Source organism: Podarcis vaucheri (assembly GCF_965113315.1).
Source record: "Podarcis vaucheri genome assembly, chromosome: 2".
Classification (NCBI taxonomy): domain Eukaryota; kingdom Metazoa; phylum Chordata; class Lepidosauria; order Squamata; family Lacertidae; genus Podarcis; species Podarcis vaucheri.
Genome location: NC_138760.1, coordinates 7,011,399 through 7,036,606, shown reverse-complemented (window position 1 = coordinate 7,036,606; position 25,208 = coordinate 7,011,399). Strand labels below are relative to the sequence as shown.

The 25,208-nt window shown below is 45.1% G+C and overlaps 1 protein-coding gene across 1 annotated transcript; it reads right to left on the bottom strand.

The window, feature by feature from the left end:
- Window positions 1-10,072: 10,072 nt before the first annotated feature.
- LOC309522494 (keratin, type II cytoskeletal 4-like) lies at window positions 10,073-22,100 on the bottom strand. Its single transcript, XM_082205807.1, has 9 exons — window positions 21,472-22,100; window positions 18,934-19,154; window positions 17,295-17,355; window positions 17,028-17,123; window positions 15,762-15,926; window positions 14,709-14,834; window positions 14,151-14,371; window positions 12,705-12,739; window positions 10,073-11,662 (listed from the first exon to the last, which is right to left on the bottom strand). The coding sequence occupies exons 1-9, from the start codon at window positions 21,991-21,993 to the stop codon at window positions 11,400-11,402; spliced, it is 1,710 nt and encodes a 569-aa protein (XP_082061933.1). The 5' UTR covers window positions 21,994-22,100; the 3' UTR covers window positions 10,073-11,399.
- Between the last annotated feature and the right edge of the window lie 3,108 nt (window positions 22,101-25,208).

Here is a 25,208-nt window from a genome sequence, read left to right as displayed (position 1 = left end):
TTTGGTGCTCTAAGATAGCATCCTTGTGCAACAGAGGGCTAATAAAGTATCATTTTTTTAATAAAAAAGGTTATTTGGGGGGTTTTATCCCATGTTAATCCTGCTCAGATGTTTTATTACAATCAAGAAGTATTTATATTTTGTAATATATAATATGAATATATAAAATGCCTAACTCAAGGCCTTTAATTCCCATAGGTCTACTATGGTTGGGTTAGCATTGAGGCAGGGGCATAGGAAAGGGGGGCAGTCATCTCTGAGGCAGGCGACAAAAAGGCACATTGTGGAGGGCTTGCCCAGCCCCCCTGCACAGCGGATCACCCCCACCCCCATGCACAGCACGGCCATTGCTCTGGGCACCCATGCAACTAACTCCGCCAGTACATTGAGGGAAAGTCTATATTTTTAACGGTTTCCCTTTCTTTTCCTCTCTCTTTCTCCAAGCTATTGCAGAGTTTTCCTCATTTTGTCCTGCCCTCTTCTCATTGGGTCCAATGCCTTTCTTTTTAGATTGCGAGCCTGCACAGAGAAATCAGAATTCCCACTCGATTTTTTGTACCACATCAATACTTAAGCGCTTTTGAAAATACACAATAAATTGATTGTGGAAATGATGGTGATGAATCAGAAATTACAACGGACATAATCCCGATTTCCTGACTAAGAATGACTTCCTCCGGTTTCTATGATGAGTGTGTGTAGATTATCTATTTCCTTTCGGATTGTAAAAATGTCTATGGCTGAATTCTTCATTCCTCTTGTGCTTCAACGTATTGCCACAAAATTGACACACTTTCCATTTGTCTCACGTCTCTAATCCATACAACATTTGTTAATTTGATCAGGAGACCACCCACATCCCAGGCTGTACATAACCTGTCCATAATAATCATCACATATTTGCATTTTCCAATCCCAGGGCAACATCTGTCCTTGCAGCTCTTAATAAGTGAGAAAATCTTTCCAAGTTATCTCACATCATCAAGTATACTGTAGTCAAAAGGAAGGAAGGAAGGAGGGGCACTGGGAGTAGTCCTTTTGGTATCCTGTATCCAATAATATCTTCCACTTAAATTTCCAACAGATTATTTATTTGGGGGCATTCCCATTCCCAAAATGTGTGTACAGTGGTACCTCGAGTTAAGAACCTAATTCGTTCTTAACCTGAAACTGTTCTTAACCTGTGCTACCACTTTAGCTAATGGGGCCTCCTGCTGCTACTGCACCACCACCGCACAATTTCTATTCTCATCCTGAAGCAAAGTACAGTGGTGCCCCGCAAGACGAATGCCTCGCAAGATGGAAAACTCGCTAGACGAAAGAGTTATCCGTTTTGGAGGTGCTTCGCAAAACGAATCTCCTATGGGCTTGCTTCGCAAGACGAAAATGTCTTGCGAGTTCCTGCAGGGTTTTTTTCCTCTCCCCCTTTTTCTAAGCCGCTAAGCCGCTTATCAGCTGATCCGATAAGCCGATAAGCCGCTAAAAGCTGCTAATAGCGCTAATAGCGCTAATCCGCTAATCCGTCAATGGGCTTGCTTCGCAAGACAAAAAAACCGCTCAACGAAGAGAATCACAGAACGGATTCTTTTCGTCTTGCGAGGCACCACTGTATTATTTTTGGGTTAGTGGAGTCTGTAACCTGAAGCGTCTATAACCTGAAGCAACTGTAACCTGAGGTACCACTGTATGAGATTTGCACCTTCTTTGTGTTACTGGAAACTACCTTTGTCCAATTATTATATTTTGGACTTTTCCTCTCATACAAACAGGCAGTGGGAAGGGGAGGCAGACATCCAGGAAAAAAGACTTCAGCAATACCACCCACCATTGAACCCTATGTGTTTTGACTATATGCAGTTTTGACTTTAGGTGTGACCCCCAGAATGGAACCTCCACATACATTGAAGGCTTAATGTATTTAGAAGTTCATATTTCCAAGTTTTTCTGGATGAATATTCCACAGGGTATATTAAAATATTAAAAGTGAGGTCTTTCAATGCAACCCTATGAAGACTTCATTGACTATATAAACCAAGTGTTCGTATTCCCCTTTAGTGAAGGATATGAAGTTACTGGGAAGAGGAGGAATGGTGGAGGCAGCCTCCCCATCCTGACCATTCCAGGGAGGAGGAAGAAGAAGATAGTATAAATTTACAACAGGGGTTTGAGGGAGGTAGCAGCTCAGAGGCAGATGAGGGGGGAAGATGGGAAATCATGGGAGAGCCAGGACAACACCCAGCGGACACATTCTCATTAGAAAGCATTCCAGACCCTCCATCTCCCAGAATCTGGAGAGCCTTAAAAGTAGGAGAACAAAGAGCTCAAAGACAGAGGGAACGTAGCAGCACCCGTAGAGGAGACGATGAGAATGACAAATGAGGAAGTGGGAGAGACAGGAGGTGGAGATTCACTCTGGACCTGGGTGTTTATGGAAGAGGCTGGGTTCTATAGCCTCTCTGTGTAAAGATTGAAATAAAAAAGGACGGTAATAAATTTTTCCTTGTCTTTATACTTTCCTGGGCAACCAGCCAGGAGCTGCTGACAGCATCCTGACATCCATTGAGCCTCTCCAAATGGGGAAGTAATGGGGGCATCTTTTCCTCCATTTCCAATGGGTGGAGAATACACACACACACACACACACACACACACACATATATATATATATAATGTTTTAAAATTTGACTTCAGGAAATGGGCAAAAGCACACAGAGCTTTCCTCTACCTTCATTTCTGCCCTGACAGTTCAAGACCAGCAGGGCACAGAATGCAATGGTTGAACCACCTCCAAATTCCCCTCCCTAACCTTAGGACTGCAGCTATATTTAGCTACCTGAACTCAACCTGAGTCTCCTGTTTTAAAAGCCATCTTGTTTTAATTGGATTGTTTTATTGTGTATTTTAATTATGGATGTTTACAGTGAGTTTTAATGTCTGTATAATGGGTTTCTAGACTGACAGCCCTATCCACAGGCTCCAGTGAACATGGGAAGGACCCTCAGCTAATATTGGCAGCAGGGGTTTCCCATGCATTTTCTTCTTTCTTTGGCGATCCCTCGTAGCCAAGTAAGATTGTCTTCCATAAACATGGTTTTAACAATGAGTCCGTAACTGACTGTGGAGGCCAATTCCGGATCCACACGTCCTTCCACAGTGGGGACAATTGTTTCCAGGCAGGAGTTGATCATGGTGTGGATTTGCCAAGCGTGCCTTCCTCTTAGCACGTTTCTCCCTTTCGTCCTGAGTTTGAGTGTCTTCAAAGCCCATGACACCTTTGGTAAAGGTACACTGAGGGCTCAGCCACACTTCTGGAAAACCACTCAGGCCCATGATTTTGTGGTGCAGGACAAGCAGAAATATGGTTGAGCCCTTAGTTATGCAAATGCAGCTCTTGTGTATATGAGGAGGACTGAGGTAGCCCCTGTTCCCTTAATACAAACACACTTACCATTATTTTCATAGGACACCATCCTATTTTTTCCCCTAACATGTGAATGGCATTGTCCCAGTGACAATGCTGTCACACCCAACTACAGATGCAAAAAAACCAGCAACAACCAAGAACATGTAAGTGATTCACTAATTTAAAAAAAACAACAAACAGCAACATTCATTTCCCAGGCCTTAGAGAACACAGAAGGTGTTAAGTCAGCAAGAACCCTATATCAAAAGAAGCCAATGAATCAACTTAGAGATAATGTGTCTCTTGCATCACTGGAGGTAACTCCAGACAACTCCAGATTTTATTATGATTATTAAGGCTCAACCTTGATTTGGATGTTTTGTACCAACCAGTGGAAGAATTGGTAATATACAAATGCAGATCTACAAGGAGGACATGGAAAGTAACATGTTACTTCTGCAAACGAGAGAGAGAGAGAGAGAGAGAGAGAGAGAGAGAGAGAGAACTCCTTAGTATATTCCCATTCTTGCCCCCAGCCCCTCCTTTTCTTCCTTGTTTCCTAAGAAAACTGTAATTCAGACCTTGTAAGTTCACTTAAGGACAACTCAGCCTTCAGCCTCCCTCCCCCTTCTCAATTAGAGAGGCCTTCATTAAGAGCCTTTATTAGGAGCCCTGTAAATGCTGTAAATAAATCAGTTAACCTGGTAACACCTGTCCTAAAAGGTAAAGGTAAAGGACCCCTGACAGTTAAGTCCAGTCGTGAACGACTCTAGGGTTGCGGTGCTCATCTCGCTTTATTGGCTGAGGGAGCCAATGTTTGTCCACAGACGGTTTTTTCAGGTCATGTGGCCAACATGACTAAGCCGCTTCTGGAGAAATCAGAGCAGCACACGGAAACGCCATTTACCTTCCCTCGGGAGCGGTACCTATTTATCTACTTGCACTTTAATGTGCTTTCGAACTGCTAGGTTGGCAGGAGCTGGGACCGAGCAACAGGTGCTCACCCTGTCATGGGGATTCGAACCGCCAACCTACTGATCAGCAAGCCCAGGGCTCAGTGGTTTAACCCACAGCACATCCCTAACACCTATCCTATGCACAGCTAAATGCAATAGATGACCTTCAAAGTATAAAAGGCCGTTTAGTTTAGTTTAGTTTAGTTTAGTTTAGTTTAGTTTAGTTTAGTTTAGTTTAGTTTTTAGTTTAGTTTAGTTTAGTTTAGTTTAGTTTAGTTTAGTTTAGTTTAGTGTTTCCATAGCTCAAAGGCACTGCAAAAAGCTACACAATGTTCTGCATCCCAGCAATTAAGCTGGCTGAGAAGCCTTTCTTCTCTCTCTCATCAAACCTAGGGCTTCAAGTTGCCCAGAGACAGATAAGGCTTCTTAGAAAGTGACAAAACTTCATATTTAGTACACAAAGATATAGAATGGCTTCCACCACTCTTCCCTCCCTGTGCCCCCTCTGATGCCCCCCAAATAATTTTTGGGGTCAGGAGAATCCCCAGAACAATGTGAGGGGAGGAAAGGGGGATAATTCCATCTGTCAAACTGCAATGTTTGCGCTGACACCATGTTCAGCGCAGTATGACATTGAATTCCGCATACACTGTCTTGACAAATGGAGGCTCTGTTTTTCAGCCTTCACGGGTTGCTTGTGTGTAAATCAACGCCACCCTTGGCTGGTTCCTTGAATGAACCCTTTCTGTCTGGACAGCCACGCGCCCGTGGCTGTCTCAATCGCTGGCAGAATCCATTAGTGAGCTTTTCTTGAACTTCTTCCAGCAAAGAAGCTCTTTGACGCCTAGTCTCCGCCTACTTTCCCTGCGCGGAAGCCTTCTGCGCAGGGAGGGTGTGGGCATCAGAGGACCCGTGCTCTCCCCACTGGTTCCCGGCGAGGAGTCTTGGAGCCACCTCGCCGATTCCCCCATCTGCCCCCCTTCTCCACTGGTGTTACGCTGATTCCCTTCCCCAGAAGATGTGCTGCTTCTCTCCCTCCCGGGACGCTTTCCAGAATCCCTCTGGAGCCCTCCCTCTCCCTCTGGCTCCGATGGCAGTTCCCTGACACCACTGATAGACCTTTCCACCTGTTTTCCAAAGCCAATATACATGTGAAAGTTGCAAATGGGGCTGTCAATTCAATCCCACTCCTCCATTGTTGCTCACGTGGGAGAAAATGAAGAAGACCCATAATCTTATCACAACTAGTGTACACTTCATGTACATAAGCATATGTGCACTTACCCATGTTTGTGTAACGTTTGCTTTGCTGTTTGGCAAGAGGTCATTCCCTTTGATTTCATTTACTAGGTTTTTTCCTCTATTGCATGGGTTGGCAAACTAAGGCCCGGGGGCCGAATCCAGCCCAATCGCCTTCTAAATCCGGCCCACGGATGGTCCACGAATCAGTGTGTTTTTACATGAGTAGAATGTGTCCTTTTAGTTAACATGCATCTCTGGGTTGTTTGTGGGGCCTGCCTGGTGCAATCCCCCATATATATATATATATATATATATATATATATATATATATATATGCAGGTTTTGGTGTCTTCGGGTGTCTTCCCGTGTAAGAGTCGGGGTGTCTGTGCGACGTTTCGACGAGGTCTCACTCGTCATCTTCAGGCTGGTGCTTTCGGCTTCTTGTTACTGGAACAGAGCAGAGTTTGGTGTTTGAGTTCCTATAAATACTGTTGAGGGGTGTGGTGTATAGCCTCCAACGTTCTGGGCAGAGAGGAAGTTCCTAGATTAGTGTGCCTTTTCTTCTTTTGTTCCTTAATTACTTGAGGGATATCTTGGGTGATTTCATGAGTGATATTCTGAATATCACTGGGTGGGTCATTAAGTGTAGATTAGTTGCTAAAGCTTTCGTGTCTTGACCTCTTGAGCTTGTGAAGAGTTTTTCTGAGAAGATGGCTGTGCTGCATTTAGTTGTGCTCTGGCTTGGCTTCGTGTATAGGGGCGAGCTATGGTTTTGTGCCTTGTGCCAGCCAGATCTGTGTAGGGATTGCAGGGGGGTGCAGCATCCGGAGGTGCCACTATAGTTTGGCTACTGGATGGAGTCTGTAATATGTCTGTGGAGAGGGTCTGGGTTTGGGTCTGGTGTGGTTGATTGGTGACGGCGTTCTGTGTGCCTCTGGTTCTGGTGTCGGTTTTTGTGGGGAGGGCTAATTTCCAGATGTCTGGCAGGCCCTCCCCACAAAAACCGACACCAGAACCAGAGGCACACAGAACGCCGTCACCAATCAACCACACCAGACCCAAACCCAGACCCTCTCCACAGACATATTACAGACTCCATCCAGTAGCCAAACTATAGTGGCACCTCCGGATGCTGCACCCCCCTGCAATCCCTACACAGATCTGGCTGGCACAAGGCACAAAACCATAGCTCGCCCCTATACACGAAGCCAAGCCAGAGCACAACTAAATGCAGCACAGCCATCTTCTCAGAAAAACTCTTCACAAGCTCAAGAGGTCAAGACACGAAAGCTTTAGCAACTAATCTACACTTAATGACCCACCCAGTGATATTCAGAATATCACTCATGAAATCACCCAAGATATCCCTCAAGTAATTAAGGAACAAAAGAAGAAAAGGCACACTAATCTAGGAACTTCCTCTCTGCCCAGAACGTTGGAGGCTATACACCACACCCCTCAACAGTATTTATAGGAACTCAAACACCAAACTCTGCTCTGTTCCAGTAACAAGAAGCCGAAAGCACCAGCCTGAAGATGACGAGTGAGACCTCGTCGAAACGTCGCACAGACACCCCGACTCTTACACGGGAAGACACCCGAAGACACCAAAACCTGCATTCCTGTACCCGTGAAAATCTACGAAAGCATATATATATATATATATATAGTCTGGCCCCCCACAAGGTCTGAGGGACAGTGGACCGGCCCCTTGCTGAAAAAGTTTGCTGACCCCTGTATTCTATCGTTTTGCTAAGAGAAAATCCAGTGGTTTGTCACTGTCCCATTTTTCTTGCTTCTATCTGATAATCTAACAGAGCAAGAACATTGTGTACTTGGTGTAAAAGGAAACTGAAATCTAGGTTTGCGAAGCCAGTGGGAGGAGTTCCTTGAGGGAAGCCGCACGTCTTTCATTGCTCCTTGTGGGTGGTGGTTAAGTGCTTGGTAGCATAAAGTTACAAAACTAAGGCGAGACACTAGCCGTTCATTTGGCCGTCTCAGCAAAAGGTGAATCAGCATGAGGTTTCCCACTTAAGGGAAGGTCTCACTTGCATACGCAATCCTGTGCACATGACTCTACTTCAGTCATGCTGCTGTAATCTCAGATGTTCTGCCAGGGGTGCCAACTTGAATAAAGTACGTGGGGAGCAGGTAAGCCCCACCCCATATAACTGATCACGTGACGTGGCACACAAACACCATTTGAATGGAAATGCCCTTCAGCTTTGGGAGCCATTCACACTACAAAGTTTTCCACAAGTTTAGCTTTCATGGCTATTCTCGAAGAATCCTGGAAACTGATGTTTGAGAGGGTTCTGAAAATTATGAATAGAGGGGAAAATTGGATTATTATTGCAATTAAATGGAAACTACCTAATTTGCCCTTTTTTGAACAGGGTGATTAAAGGGCATTAAGGAATCTGGAGTCACAGACAGGCCAGAGTCCAATGCTTGTGGTCTGTATATGCTCCAGATTAGAAGATCCTCCCGTTGTCAAGCTCTATGCCATGTGTCAGTCCCTTTCAGTCTAACTTGCCCCATCCCCTCCATCATCAATTCCTTCCCTGCCCTCCCAGTTTTACATCTACCTCCAATTCCCTGCCCCCTCCTCCAAAGCCTCCTCTCCTGCCATCCCCCTCTGTCAGGGAACTGACATCGGAGCTAGAGGCGGAGGGAAGGCTCTCAAATGATGCTGGAGAGGGACCCAGCAGGGAGAGAGGCAGCTCCGCAGATGGGGAAGCAAATCAGCACAACACCAGGGATATAGAGGGGCTGATGGGGGAATCAGCGAGAGGGCTCCAGGACTCTTCACCGGACACCAGCGGGGAGAGCACGGGTCCTCCGCTACCCACGCCCACCCTGCGCAGAAGACTTCCGCGCAGAGAGAGTAGGAGGAGACTGGGTGTCAAACAACTTTTATGTTGGTAAAGATTTAAGAAACGCCCACTGACGGATTCTGCTAGTGACTGAGGCAGCCACGAAGTGAAGGGCTGCCCAGACTGAAAGGTTTAGCAAGGCAACAAAGCCTGGAGAGGCGACAACTTACGCACGAGCAACCCATACACATTACACCCTCTAAAGCCCTTTCTCCACCTCCCTCTGCCTTGCTTGGCCTGTTACTGGAAGTTTGGGCTGTGAAGTTCACACCTGCAATGGGAATGGACCCCAACCCCATATTCTGTTCCAGCAGAGAATGGAGACACACAGAGAGAGAAACTGTTCTCACTGTTCTGTTTTCCCCAAAATAAGACAGTGTCTTATATTAATTTTTGCTCCCATAGATGCGCTAGGTCTTATTTTCAGGGGATGTCTTATTTTTCCATGAAGAAGAATACGGTACACATTTATTGTCTAATTGTGAGTCAGCCAGACTCCGTCGGGGCAGAGCAAGCAACAGGTGGCAGCTTGTCCTGGCGGTGGTGCGGGCTCTCTGATTTAAAGAGACCTTGCACTGCCTGAACAGCTGCACGGTGGCACCCACCGCTACGGTCCAGAGAAGTCAAGACACCTTATGGTAGCTTCAGGGGCCTTAATAGGAGTATAGCATCTAGATCAAGGGAAGTAATAGTGCCACTGTATTCTGCTCTGGTCAGACCTCACCTGGAGTACTGTGTCCAGTTCTGGGCACCACAGTTCAAGAAGGACACTGACAAACTGGAACGTGTCCAGAGGAGGGCAACCAAAATGGTCAAAGGCCTGGAAACGATGCCTTATGAGGAACGGCTAAGGGAGCTGGGCATGTTTAGCCTGGAGAAGAGGAGGTTAAGGGGTGACATGATAGCCATGTTCAAATATATAAAAGGATGTCACCTAGAGGAGGGAGAAAGGTTGTTTTCTGCTGCTCCAGAGAAGCGGACACGGAGCAATGGATCCAAACTACAAGAAAGAAGATTCCACCTAAAAATTAGGAAGAACTTCCTGACAGTAAGAGCTGTTCGACAGTGGAATTTGCTGCCAAGGAGTGTGGTGGAGTCTCCTTCTTTGGAGGTCTTTAAGCAGAGGCTTGACAACCATATGTCAGGAGTGCTCTGATGGTGTTTCCTGCTTGGCAGGGGGTTGGACTCAATGGCCCTTGTGGTCTCTTCCAACTCTATGATTCTATGATATTCCAGGGAGGCCTTATGTTCGGGGGAGGCCTTATTATTGGGGAGGTCTTATTTTCTGGGGGTGCCTTATATTACAGTGAGAGGCAAAACTGGAAGTAGGTTTTATTTTCAGGGGATTTCTTACTTTCAGGGAAAGACAGTAGATGCTTATGGGAAACCCGCTAGCAGGACCTGAGTGCAAAAACACTTTCCTGTCTTGTAATTTGCCACTTCCTGGTATACAGAGACACACTACCTCTCACAATGGAGGCAGAAGAAGGTCATCATGGCTAGTAGTCATTGAAAGCCTTATCCTCCATCCTAAGGCTTTCATGATTACTATCCCAGCATAAAAGCTCTTGGCAAAAACCCAGAAGACACCATTGTTCTCTTCACTTAGAGTTTAATGAGCTGCAAGTGATCACACGCGAGAGGAAAGGAATCACCACCAAAACAAAAAGATTTTCAAGGCCATTACAAAAAGAAAGACAGAATGTGGAGCACAAAGCAGCTAAAGTTAAATCTGGATAAGCCGTCTTGCTTTCAATAGGAATGACTTAAGCATATGCTTAAGCTCTCTCATTGGCGTCAATGGGACTTAAAGGAGTGTAACTTGGGCAAGATCACATGCCCCTACCTTTCAGCTGCAGGTATTTTGCATATTCATTTAAGTAAGTAACCATTATGACTCAGCAAAACCACAGGCAGGTAATCACAGGAGAGTAGCTGGAAAGATATTCATTTGTATCAGGGCATTTTTTCCCCAGCCAGAACTCTCCAGAACCTCTCAGGTGGGCACCATTGCCATTTAAGAGAATGAGGGAGGTGCTTATGGTGAGTTCCAGCACCTCTTTTTTTCTAGAAAAATAGCACTGATTTGCATGAATGAGCAAAACATGAAGGCTGTGTTCACATAAGCAGTTTTTGATGTAATTCACATTATTTCCTCATCAGGTTTCATTCAGAGGAGTTAGAATGTAGACAAAATAGCAGTACTCTTTAAACGTTATGAGAATCAAACAACCTGATTCCTAGAATTGTTTTCTCGTGTGAACCGTACCTATCCAGAGTGAAGCCTGTCCCAGGTGTTTCAATCCACCAAAGAGATAAAAGTGTCTCCTCAGTTGAAGAACAGCCAATGAGAATTCTGGGATATCTAGGATAGAGATATTCCTCCTTGTAGGACACGGGGCAGAGTGCTGCTCTACATAAAAGATGTGTGAATGGTACAAAGCAAGGCACACATTGCCTAGAATATCCTCTATAGAACTACCTAATACTGTTCATCCTTGTTCATGCAAATACAGCCTTCACATATTACACATCTGTTGACTAGACCTAATTACGTTAGGGGCATGAAATGTGTCAACAATGAGTTAAGAACAAAGGGTGAGTTACAGACTAAGTTTGGGTTGGGTTGCTTGGGTTGCATACCGACTACATTAGATGAACTAAGGTCCCACTGACATAAATGAGACAAGTTAGCAATGACAGGTCTCACAGAACTCAATGGTACTTAAGTTCAGCTAACTCAGTCTGTATCCCACCCAAACAATGCAAGACTTAAAAAATATCCTGGGAGAGCAGCCATAAGAGGCACAGTCCATTTTTTTGAAAGGCGCCAAGATTCTGTTCAGGGTGGCTTTGCAGATATCTTCAGAAAAATGGTTCTTTCATCCATGCTGATGTTGTCATCACTGCACCTGTTGCTTCTTATTTCCTGCTTGAAGACTTGATTGAAGTGGAGGATGTGGTGGTTTTTTTCACAATGGTGCCTCCAGAACTGTAACCTCCTCCGTATCCTCCGCCGACAGAGCAAGCTCCCCCACCTCCTATGCTGCAAACACCTCTTCCGCTTCCAGAGCTGAATCCACCAAGGCCACCAGATCCTCCTCCATAGCACATTCCACCTCCAAATCCACCTCCAAATCCGCCACCATATCCACCGCCAGAAGTAGAGGAGGAGCCAACCATAGCTAAAAAGAAAGACAACCATGGTTAGCATTGTGGTGGTTTTATGGACTAATATGGCCAATTAATGCCTGGAATGTAGTTCTCTAGCACTGAGCTTGGGGGTGGCGCTACTTCCTGTCTGTTCCAGGGCATTCTGTCCCAGGAATGCACCAATGGAGCATGCAAGCCATCGCCTGAAGAGATGGCAAGTCAAGAAAGAAAGAAAGAAAGAAAGAAAGAAAGAAAGAAAGAAAGAAAGAAAGAAAGAAAGAACTCCCAGCTACTTTGCATCTTAAAATAAGGCAAGCAAAGCCTCCAGGGCCAAGGAGTCATCCGTGTGATGAGAGTCAATTGAGAAAGTATGTGGCATGTAAGGGCTTAAGCACTGAACGAGACCTAAAGCAGGGAATCTGTTGCCTTCCATATGTTGCTGAACTCCAGATCCCATCAGCCCTTGCCAGCATGGCCAATGGTCAAGAATGATGGGAGTTACAGTCCAGCAGCAGCTGGAGGACCACAAGTTCCTCATCCTTGCACTAAAGGGATGCTGGGTTCAAAACGATCCCCATTCATCCATGAAGTTCATTGGCTTGCTTTGAATAAGTTACAAATGTTATCAACCCATGAGCATGAAGAAATGCAAACCACGGCATCACATACAAAAGTTGTTCCCACGTGGTATTTTTGTAACATTTAAAATTGGGGACAGAGAAACCGTGACCCTCCAGTTCATCATCCCTGGCTTTGTTGAGTTTCAACCTCTTTCTGGCATGTTACTACAGCACACTGGAGTTGCACCAACACAGTTGCATTTGTAGTAGTCAAAATGTGTTCAGGATAGCACAAGGGGGGATCTTCCACAGCCCTGATGCCACATTCTGCATCCACAACTTTCCTTCTGTGTCTGTATCTATGGCGCTTAAGAGCTTGGTGCATCTCCACTATGACCACTGTTGTAAAAACCACATCAAGACACAGTGGTGCCAGCGCATGCCATTTTCCAGAGCAGCTGGTTATAGGATAGTGCCACTAATTTTAAAAGTTGAGTACAGAGTCACTACTTACAGATGCTCACGGTGCTCTGACACTCTCCAGACATCCTGTGAAGGAGAGAAAAAACCTGATGTTTAGGCAAGAGATGAGATCCAATTGGGCGTTGATACACAAAATACTGAACAACAATGAACAAATCCTTTGAATCCCTTTGTTGCTTTAATCATCAGGCACTGTGAAGGTGAGTGCTGTGCAGTGCAGAGAGCAGATAGGGTTGGACACAGGAGACCCGGGTGCAGCTGCTTGCTTGGCCATCAAGATCACTAGGGAATAATGTGGGCATGATCGGATAGACGGCCTTCATTTCAAGAGTCAGGGACACCCTTTCCAGAACTTGCAATTCAGATAGGCATGATCCTTCAGCTCACACTAGCCTGCCACAACTTCCAGTGGTTGCTGCAGCTGCACAGTCCACATTGTAAACCTCTCCCAGCACTGGAAGCAGAGGAAATCCCAGAAGAACGATATGTGCCTTTGTTTGTGACATTCCCAACCTCTCTCCACCAGGAGAATTGCTACGTACTTCAAGAATTATTATTATTATTATTATTTGTAGTAATAGTAGTAATAGTAGTAGTAGTAAAAATTGCAGGTGTTCTTTATATGCTTCATATTCTTATTATGACTTATTTGCATTGGATTTTATTGTTGTAAGAGGTATGATCTTTGTTGTATATTTTGCATATAGCAATATAGAAAGGGGGTATACAAATTAAAAGTGAAATGAAAATGAAAATATTTGGATAGATGCCTTTGGGCAAAAAAGATGGCAGGGGGCTGGGGTCTAGCTTTGCAGTAAGTAAAGTAACCAAAAATAAATAAATCAGTCTTTTTAAAAGGAGGAGAGAACCCCCCCCCAAAAAAAAGAACCAGGACCCCAGGACCCTGAGCCACCCTCTAACAATGTCCCTACTTCCCCTGTTCTTGCCACAGCATCCACCTAAACCCTCTCGGTCAGGATTTGCACTGCCACAGCCTAACCTCAGCTCTTACCATTCCATCAAGCTTAACCATGGCTTAATCTGAGCCAGACCAGTTCACATGTGTGCCCAGTATGCAGTACATCAGGGATGGGCAAACAATGGCCCTCCAGATGTTGCTGGACCACAGTTCTCAGCATGGACAACCATCAGAGATGATGGGAGTTGTAGCCCAGCAATGTTTGTAGATCCCACGATTCCCCATCACTGCAGTACATGCTTTCCTCGCCAATGGGTATACATTGCCCACCCTTACATTTCTGATCTCATGGACCGGCCTTCCCAAGTGGGCTTCAGTCATGGCACCTCACCTTTTTAGAATTTAACTGCTGGACTCAGTCAAACATTTCATGGCCTTCCCTCCCCCTCCCCAGGAAGGGGAAGCAGGTATGCAATGAAAGCTCCAGTATGATTTCCCTTTTTGTCTTCTCTTCAGCAAAGTCCAGATACACACCTCCTTCCTGTGCATCACACTCACCTGCTCTCCTCTCCTTCCAGCAATTTCCTGTAGGTGGCAATTTCCATATCAAGCGCCAACTTGACATTCATCAGCTCCTGGTACTCCCTCAAGAGACGGGTCATTTCTTCCTTGGCCTTCTGCAGGGCAACCTCCAGTTCATTCAATTTGTCCCTGGCATCCTTGAGGGCCAGCTCACCGCGTTCCTCAGCTTCTGCAATGGAAGCCTGCAGCTTCTCACACTGAAAGGCATTCGAAAAACTGATTATTGGAATATCATTTTTATTTTTAATACCAGCAGCACCATTCCTCCTGCATGCAGCGGCCCCCTACATCCACTGGGAACCATTTGTGAGTGCCATATTTTTTTGAAGTGCAAGGTCAGGAGATAATGCTCAAACAAAGAGGCCATCCTACTTCAGCTTGATATCTCTTGGCTTGCCTTGTGTTACTAAATGAATTGCTGCAGTTAAGACAACAGCAGAGGACTAAGATGACCAGATTGTGAAATTCCAATAAAAATCTCTGCCCCCCCCCTCCACCCTAGGGTTAATCTTGCATATATTCCTCCAGCCTTACCTGCTTCTTCACATTATCTATTTCAGACCGTATCCTCTGAATCATCCGGTTCAGTTCAGAGATCTCGGCCTTGGTGTCACGGAGACTGTCACCGTGTTTCCCAGCCGTTTGCTGCAGCTCCTCATACTGGAATTCAGAAAGAAGAAAGGGGTCAAATTGTGATATATCAGAGAAGATAAATCTTCTTCAAACAAAAACCCAGCTGAGCAATGGCTCAGATTTTGCCAAACCCTCTGACACCCTTCCAGGGTTGTCCCCAAAAAAGAAAGGCGTGTTTCTGCAGTGCTTGGTGGACTAGCTTGATTAAAGCAATACTGATAGATTACTAGCCAGTTTCCAGTGGACAACATAGCACCTTGGGGAAGGGCAAGAGCTCATGGGTAGAACATATACTTCGGATGTGGAAGGTCCTAGGATCACTCCCAGGATCTACATATAGGGCTGGGGAAGTCTATGAACCAGGCATGGGGAACCTGTGACCATCCAAATGTTGTTGGACTACAGTATCACTGGCCCTGCTGGCTGGGTCTGGTGAAAGTTGGAGTCCAATAGCATCTGGAGGGCCACAAGTTCTCCACCCCTGCTTGTAAGCCCCAGAGAGTCGCTGCCACTCTGTGTAGACAATACTCAATCAGCTGAGCCAATGGTCAGAGCTAGTATAAGGCAGCTTCCTATGTCCCAACTGCTGTTTGCTGGGCTTCTTTGTAAATAATGGGGGCCTTTTGTCTGTTCCAGCAAAGCACTACATTGTATGTTCATAAGCATAGACAGGACCACTTCATTCAGGGTTACTGTGGCTCAACTGGCAGATTTTTGAACCCGCACTCTTGATTTGCGAATGTAAAACACATTGGAAAACCATGGCGATTCTAGTAAAAATAAAGCAAAGCACACGGAGCTGAAGTCGGATCACTCCTAGTTTAATACATTGCCTTGTGTGCATTTGGCCTTTCCCATTAACGAACAACAAGAGTTTCTTTGTTTGTTTGGATTTGGTTTTTGCTCAAGGACGTCATTTTAGACTGGCAAGGCTTGATAGGCCTGAGAACTCACCTTGCTCTGGTACCAAGACTCTGCTTCTGCTCGGCTTTTCTGAGCAATTTCCTCATACTGAGCTTTGACCTCTGCAATGATGCTGTCCAAGTCCAGATTCCGGTTGTTGTCCATTTGGAGGACAACGGAGGTGTCAGAAACGGTCTGCTGCATCTGGCTCAATTCCTGCCAAAGAAATCGATTTACTGATTTTTGTAAGCTGCCATGGGAGTCCACTTGGTTAAAATGTAGAGTACATCTACCTTAAATAAATAAATATGTAGACAGCGCCATGGTCACATCATGTTTTTTCACCATAAATGTCGATTTTATCACTTACCTCTCCCCTTGGTAGAGGCATCTGTCTAATTTTTTTTCTAAAGGTGACTAATGGATGTCGTAGTCCATATTGGCACACCTGCAAAAAGTCTGTCCTTCTAAAAACTATGCTTAGAACTTTCTGGCATCCCAAAAGCTGGACATGAAAATTAGCTGTTACAATACAGTGGTACCTCGGGTTAAGAACTTAATTCGTTCTCGGAGGTCCGTTCTTAACCTGAGACATGCTTTTGCTAATGGGGCCTCCTGCTACCGCTACGCCCCTGGCACGCAATTTCCCTTCTTATCCTGGAGCAAAGTTCTTAACCTGGAGCAACCACTTCCTGGTTAGCAGAGGTTGTAATCCAAAGTGTCTGTAACCCGAGGTACCACTGTACACTAGTCAAATTGCTGTCATAACAGCAGACGATGTTGCGTGCATGTGGATTTATGCATTGCAAGGATGTCTTATGGAGAGGATGCAATGCACTTTTGCACCTTCTGCAGAGCAATGAAGAACATAAAAGATTTCCCATTATAGTGAATGGGGAAACTGTGAGCTTCATTTTAGACAGAGTAGCTCAGGAGATGAATTACAGATCAAAGCGGAGACAGCACAGAGTGACTCAGAAGCAGACTAGAATTTTTACAAGCACATAGGTAGAAGGGGAAACTTAGGGCCTGTGCACACCCCTAATACTTAATTAAGTAATGTGACACCCAAAACAGGTAGTCATCAGATACAGAATAATTTCCTAATCTAACATTTTAGCCTAACTTTCATAACAGCAATCCCAACTCTTTTACATATGCTTCCATTACCTCTCTAATCTCCACCCCTCATTTCCATATCTCTTCCTCCAGTTGCCATTTCCCAAATGACTCTCTACCTGTCACTCACTCTTAACTCCACCCCAAAATTCGCATCACTCTAGTGTTCTCCCAGGAGGCCACAAAAAGACTACTTACAGCTTCATACAAGCATCTCAAGAAGTTGATTTCATCTGTCAAGGAGTCCAGTTTCGCCTGCAATTCTACTTTGTTCATGTAAGCAGCATCCACATCCTGAAGGAAAGGACAGAGAGAAGTTCATATTTTGCACACAGTGATGGAGACACACACACACACACACACACACACACACACACACACACAGTTCTTCTAAATGCCATTATGTGAATAGCAACTTGCACCTTTGAATCACTGCAAAGGAGTTAGGAAGAGTGGCACACTTACCTTTTTCAAGAGCACAAAGTCATTCTCTGCTGCCGTGCGCTTGTTAATTTCTTCCTCATATCTGGTCAATGCAAAGAAAGAACATCAGGTTTAAATACTTTCCCTTTTCTATTTGCACAGTTTTGTGTGTCTTTTCCAACATCTATCTACACTCCCCAATTTCTTGTAAAAAAAAGGTCCAATTTATTTTAAGAAACTGAAATCTTGGATGCAACAATAAAATAGAAGTAATATGCGAAATATTGCTTTGTTATTCCACAGCATCGTTTGATTAAAAAATCTTGGTCCAGAATTTTTTTTTAGAAAGTCTAGATCAGGAGGGGGTGGGGTTGAGCAAGGGACACATAGCCCTGCCTTCTTCTTTCTAGATTTTCTTAACAGTCAAAGGCCTTGTGAATTTGCTTGGCCTGCAAGTGAAAGAGAATTACCAATCCCCAATTTTGTGGGTTACTTGATATCCTAGGTTTATAACTCATAGAACATTATTCATTGTTTCCATTCTTCAGACACTGTCCTCTGCCAAGAGGCATTCTACATTCTTTGGCATCAGACAAACAAAGATTCTGTTGAACGCCATCCTGATTTACAACATACTTTCCTGGCTCAAGGGTTTATTAAATTACAGTACCTATTTTCAAGTGCCACCAAATGCATACCCAATGGATCAGTTTGTCAGAATTCAAGCTGTGGGTCACCATTTTTGCTAGGATTAACAGCAGACATAGCCAGTGTGGTGCCTTCCTGGTGTTTTGAGCTACAAGTCCCATCAGCCTCAGCTAGCATGGCCAATGGTTAAGGAATATGGAGGTTCTAGTGTACAACATGTGTACAAGCACACGGTATTCCCTGCCCAATTATAGCATAGTGTAATCATGTTACTGGACTTCATTGAGTCTTGAGCAATGAAAAGCAAAAACAATTTGTAAAATCATATATTTCAACGTTAGGAGTTATTGGAAATCAACCATAGTTTTCCACCTTAGCTGCAATAATTATAAAGGTGCAAAGAGCCCCCAAAAGATACAATCACATGATTTTACCAGTAAAACCTTTAAAAATCCCCTGGTTACTCTGTACATCACACAGGATGTACACTATGTTCGTGAGTCATCTCATATATAACAGTGAATCAGATCATTCAGTGTGATATAGTAAGTAGACCATGGAGACTCAAGTTCAACTCCACATTCCACTCAATGAATGATCTAGGGAAGGTCTCACAGATAATCCGGGAGCATAAAATAGAATAATCCCTTTCCAAATCCATCAGATTTCTACCGGGGTCAAATTCAAATTCAAGAGGAAGTTAGGTCCCGCCAGAAGCATGACATCATGATCAAATTGCGACTTCTCACTGGCACTGAACATTCATTGTTGAATGCCCAAGCTAAGAGGCAAACCACACACACACACACATCCGAGGCGTTCTGTACTCTATCTGTGGGTATATACACTTTTGTTTAAAATAAATAAATAAATTGAAAGTTAATATTTCTATTTTCTGTCATCCTAGCTTCAGCAAAAGGCCAGGTCTGGCTTTTCAAATAGGTAGTCTGGGCCTGGCCCATCCACCTTCAATTGCACCGGCGGGAAAGATCGTTTATTGATTCCCAATTCTTTTCGTTCTATAATCCCTTACTTGTTCTTGTAATCCTCCACAAGATCTTGGAAGTTCTTCAGCTCTGATTCCAGGCCTCTCCTCTCATTCTGAAGACACTCAAGCTGCTTCCTGAGGTTGTTGATATAGGCCTCAAAGAACTGATCAAGGTTCTTTTGACCAATGCCAGTCCCTTGGCCCTGCTCTTGCAAGAGTTTCCACTTGGTCTCCAGAACCTTATTCTGCTGCTCTAGGAAACGGACCTGAACCAAACAAAGAATAAGGGTGGAGAAAGAAAGGGTTATGGTCATGTACTCTAATTGCCTTTAAAGGGGAGGGCAGTTCCTGGAGTAAATCACTATTCCTGTTCTGTCCCTGTTTTGGTTTTTTGAAGAGTTTGGTGTTCCTTTTTAAAAAAAAAAATGATGCTAATGTGAATTTCTATAGAGCAAGCTTTCTCTTCTCTGCTTCTTTGAAGCTAAATAATAGAATCATAGAATTGTAGAGCTGGAAGGAACCCTGAAGACCATCTAGTTCAACCCCCTGCAAAGCAGCTGTCCCATACGGGGACTGAACCTGCAACCTTGGCATTATCAGCACCGCACTCTAACCAACAATGTCAGAAGGGACTGCCATATATTAACATAATATGTGCATATGTAGAGAAGCCTTCACCAAGCTGGTCTTCTCCAGATGCTCTAATTCAATACTCCCACCCACTCCCAGCTGTGCTGGCTGGGGATGATGGGAGTTGTAGTCCAGGACATCTAGAAGGCACCAGGTAGTCCAAGGTTGGCAGTGGCATAATGCGCATCCTGCTATTTCAAAGGTTGCAGTGGGTTAAGCTTAAGTTTGAAATGTAGGTAATATATTATAGGAGACAAGTCAAGCTGTTTTAGCATATCTTTAACCAGAAGAACAAGCTTACTGTTTAACTTTGGGATAATGCAGAATCAATGGATGCACATACAAAGAATAGTGGTGACAGGGGGATGTTTTAGCAGTGCTCCTGAGGTAGCAATATGAATGACTGCAGGCACAAAATGAGTATCCCTTTTTTCATCTTTAAAATAGTGGAGGAAATTTATTAACCTTCAGGGCTGGAGAGAAGATGGTGTCAACAAACCTCTCCCTCCAGTGCCAGCAAATTGACAGGATACAGAACAACACCTGCCCATTGTCTCATTACTGTTAGTGGCTCTGTTCCACTCAGGCTCATGCGCAAAGCTACAGGAGCCACATTAAAGCCACTTTCAGTTATGCCACATGTGATCTGACTCAACCTGCACAGTTTCCTTCTAAAGAGCAAGAGCCCTGCTCCTTCTCATGCAAGCCAGGCTGCCCTTGCTTTCTGGAGATGAGGATGTGGCCACTGGCTGTATCATGATGAGGGTGTGACCATCACCTTCTGGGCTTTTAAAGCATCCAGGTATTCTTCACATTGCTCAACTCCTGGATAACTGAAACCACAGCAACAGGTGCTGGATTCTGACCAGTGTCCTCTTATGGATTACTGGATATGGCCATTAGTCCAAATGTGCTGCTGATGTTGCTTTCTCCTAACACCACTTATGTTCTCCTTATGTTCTCCTAACACCACTTATAATAATAATAAATTTTATTTATATCCCACCCTCCCCAGCCGAAGCCGGGCTCAGGGCGGCTATGCATCTCCTTCCTCCATTCTAGGCTTTCCTTTGCATTGCCCACAAGCAGAGAGACCTTCCAGTTGTGTGTTCTGTACTGCAGCCACTACATTTTAGCCTCCCCAAGACCCTTGAGTCACAATAGGCGGCTGAGGGATGCAATGAGGAGGTGACCAGAAAAGGAAATAAAAAGGGACAAGGATTTGTTTAGTGGGATTCAAAATAGCTTCTACCCTTTCCTATCTGTAGGGTCACTAAAGGATCAACATGGTAGTTTCTGGGTACTGGTCCAGGATTGTCCTGGGGAAGAAACATATGCCCACCTTTTCCCAGATTATCTTTCACTGCTTACTGATTAGTACTGACAACATTATGCAAATGGGCATGCCAATAGTACATACTTGCACAGGTCATACCCCCAGGGCTTCCTGAAAAATATAGTTCTGTAATGGGGAAGGATCTCTGAGAATAAGCATCTGCTTCACCAAACTGCAGTAACCAGAATCCTTTGTAGAGAGCCACGGCAGTTACATTGGTACAGATTTTTAAGAGAAACTTTTGCCCTGTATTATGTTCCTGTTTACTTGAAACACTCAGGACTGGCATGCCCTTGGGGACTCCCATTTGGCCACCCCTCCATGAAGTATACAGGTTAAATATAAAACCTCTTGATTTGAGATTTTGTAACAAGGCAAATTAGAAATAATCATAACAAAACTGGCAAACTAACACTTTTAAAATGGCTTCACCATTTTTCAGCCTTGAAATTCATTGTTGTTGTTGTTTTAAAAAATACAAATCAGACCAGATCTGATAGACACAATACTCAGTACAGACACAAGACAAAAGGCCCTCATACTGAGAAACAAAAAGGAAAGAGAAAGAGAAAATCTTGGAGCTACATGCAAGTTAAATGCTCTCAAAATCATTTCACCTTGTCGATGAAGGAGGCAAACTTGTTGTTGAGGGTCTTGATCTGCTCCCTTTCTTCAGTCCTCACTTTTTGGATCTCTGGGTCTATCTCCAGGTTGAGGGGCTGCAGGAGGTGTTGGTTGATGGTCACCTCTTTGATGCCTCCAGGTGGGCATCCTGGGAATGGAGGGCAGATTGCAAGTCCACCTGGACCGCCAAAGCCACCGCCAAAGCCACCGCCAAGGCCACCACCAGCTCCAAAGCCCCCAGCCCCTTGGCCACAGGCGCCACCGAAACCCCCGCCAAAGCCACCGCCACCATATCCACCGTAGGAGATTCTTTTGCTGCCCCCCATGTTATGCAGGCTCCTGCTGCCAAAGCCACCGCCTCCGCCTCCGCCTCCGCTACGGACATTACATCCACGGGACATGGAAGCAGTGTTGAAGCTGACTTTGCTTCCACCCCCAAAGCAGACAGAGCTGGAACTGAAACCCTTGTTCTGAAACCCTCCTCCAATGCTCCGGGCACAGGACTGGCGAGACATGGCTAGAGGAGAGGTTGTCTTGCTGGTAGTGTAAGGAGTGATGTTCCAAGGAAGAGTTCCCAGTAATGAATGAAACTGAGCCCCTCTGGCAGGAGGGAGGAAGATCTTCCTTTTTATCCGTTCGGAGAGTTGGCTGGGTGACAGGGGAGTGGAGGAAAAAAAGTAGTCATTTTTTTATATTGTATTCTTGAGCTTAGGTGTGCTTGGCACCCTCCCTCTTGCTCTGTGCCAGAAACTGACCTTCCCTGAAACACACCCCAAAGAGCTGGAGAAGAACCTGCAACTTGACAGTGAACTCCTGGCGACCCCAGATTACCTGCATCACCCTTCTGTCAACTCTAGATTTCTCTGTGAGCCTTGCCTGAATGGCAGGGCATGGCAAGTTCCCTTGACATTCTTTCGCCCTGCAGGGAAAATAATCCCCTGGCTGAGATATCCCCATCACTCCCTTTTCTGAAACTTGATGGCAGATGGCTCCTTTCAGAGGGTTCCAAAATTAACCTTCTGACATGCAGAGTTCACTTTTTTTAAAAAATACACACCCACAATTGCACCACACATCTGGGCATTTCTTCTTGGAATAAAAGAAATAAATCCAACATCAAATCTGACTTTCAGATTTCTCAAAGGGGCGGGAGGTTGGGTAGAGAAAAAGACACTTCCTCAATCTGAAACGCCAAATAAATGACAATATTCAGCCAAGCAGGAAAGAACTTGTAGCTTGCCAGGCCTCTTGTGGGCTTTACAACATTTTTATCCAGCTCTTCCTCCAAGGAGCTCAAGGTGGCATGTTTGATTCTTTTCTCCCCTCAATCACTTTTATTTTCAAAGCAATCGTTCATTCATTCACTGTGTATATTTATTCTTTATTTTAAAATGTTATATCCCTTCTTTCTTTTAGCACGATTATCTATATAGCTCTATCAGCGTGCATGTCACTTTGCAGAAAGGCTCTGCCCCAAGGAGTCTACCATTCTAAATGCAGCACAGTCCAAATATAAGTAGGACAAAGACGGCTGATAATCACTGAGTTATTTTGAACAATCCCAAACCCAATATGCTTCAATCTGCCTGGATACGGCGGGAATGCAGAAAGAACTGCCTTCTTTAAGAGAATGAAAAAGCAACAATATATTATCGTGTAAGTTACTCTGGGAGGGAAAGGCTTAAGGATGGGAAGGAGATTTGCTTCAGTTTGCATTCAAAGATTAATCTACCTAATCTGCACTTCTCGAACACAAGCTTCCTTAGACATTTGAACTTCTCTGAATTTTGCTGTGCAGTTTACCAGCCAAATGATGCGAACAAAAAATTCATACACTAGAGGAAGTGTGCATAAATGCAAAAATTAGTAAAAACAGCATACAAAAGCAAATTCTGTTGGGGCAATACCGTGCCAAAATAGGCATATCAGTCAAAACTGCATGCAAAAAAATGTATTAGGATTATGCCAAAAAAATCAAACTGATGCAGAAATGTGGGAAACAGCACTTATGACTGGAAACCGAGAGAAACTAACATAGAGAGATTTGCCCATCCCTAATGTTAGAGAGAGAAAAAGGTAGAACAATGGGATACTTGACTCATCACAAGTCAGGGAGCATTACAGCTGGTATATGAACTGTTGAAAATTCTATTCACATTGAATCACAATGCACTTATTCAGGTAAGTGTTACAGTTCATTCACCGCGATAAGCCCAGAAAGCTGTCGAATTGGAGCTTTAGTCCTCCGATTGACAGACCTGACAAGTGGTGACAGAGCAGCAGTAGTGCTCACCTGCACCTCCCAGTGAAAACCACTCCAACATGTCATCAATCATCCACAGCCCATCCAGGCACTGGGATGACACCATGACCAGCCTGGGATGGTAGGCTCATCCTTGCTTATAGACAACCCGTATCCTAATCTAAAATGGCTATTGCCTCAAATCAGGTCACCCAGCAGAGACACAAAGACCATACCTAGGTGCCCAAGAGTGAAGGCACCTGAAAGGCTAGCTTATTCATTGTGGCTGCAGAAATGTACACAAGAATAAAGGTGCCAGTCTTTGAGATGCTATAAAATTTTTGGTTGTTTGGGACAAGGAGCGTCCCTGGTTCACCGCGAGGAATCAGACCTTGCCAGCCATTTTCTCCCATCCAGCCTGAGAAAAGGGGAAACCATCTTTAGATGCGGCCACGATGGCCAACTATCGCCCAGTCTCAAATCTTCCATTCTTGGGCAAGGTGATTGAGCGAGTGGTTGCTGAACAACTCCAGGTATGCCTGGAAGAAGCAGACCACTTGGATCCCTTCCAGTCCCTCATCATGGGACTGAAACTGCCTTGGTCGCACTGGTTGATGATCTCCGGCGGGCTAGGGAAAAAGGTGAGAACTGTTTCCTAGTTCTGCTGGATCTCTCAGCGGCGTTCGATACCATCGACCATAACATCCTTCTGGACCATCTTGAGGGGCTGGGAGCTGGGGGCACTGTCATACAGTGGTTCCACTCCTTCCTCCTGGGCCGTGTTCAGAAAGTGGGGGGGGATGAGTGTTCAGACCCCTGGGTTCTCACTTGTGGGGTGCCTCAGGGTTCTGTCCTCTCCCCCATGCTTTTCAACATCTACATGAAGCCGCTGGGAGAGATCATCAGGGGATTTGGGCTGGGTGTTCATCAGTATGCGGATGATACCCAGCTCTACCTCTCTTTCAAATCAGAACCAGTGAAGGTGGTGAAGGTCCTGTGTGAGTGCCTGGAGGCGGTTGGAGGTTGGATGGCGGCTAACAGATTGAGGTTGAATCCTGACAAGACAGAAGTACTGTTTTTGGGGGACAGGAGGCGGGCAGGTGTGGAGGATTCCCTGGTCCTGAATGGGGTAACTGTGCCCCTGAAGGACCAGGTGCACAGCCTGGGAGTCATTTTGGACTCACAGCTGTCCATGGAGGCACAGGTTAAGTCTGTGTCCAGGGCAGCTGTCTGCCAGCTCCATCTGGTACGCAGGCTGAGACCCTATCTGCCTGTGGACTGCCTTGCCAGAGTGGTGCATGCTCTGGTTATCTCCCGCTTGGACTACTGCAATGCGCTCTACGTGGGGCTACCTTTGAAGGTGACCCGGAAACTACAACTAATCCAGAACATGGCAGCTAGACTGCTGACTGGGAGTGGCCGCAGAGACCACATAACACCGGTCTTGAAAGACCTACATTGGCTCCCAGTACGTTTCCGAGCACAATT

Excerpts from the sequence above, each read along its gene's own strand:
- LOC309522494 (XM_082205807.1), bottom strand. The coding sequence starts at position 21,993 with ATGTCTCGCCAGTCCTGTGCCCGGAGCATTGGAGGAGGGTTTCAGAAC. Across the intron at positions 19,155-21,471 it reads TTGCCTCCTTCATCGACAAG|GTCCGTTTCCTAGAGCAGCA; the intron begins GTGAAATGATTT and ends TGTTTGGTTCAG. Across the intron at positions 17,124-17,294 it reads ACTTTGTGCTCTTGAAAAAG|GATGTGGATGCTGCTTACAT; the intron begins GTAAGTGTGCCA and ends CCTTTCCTTCAG.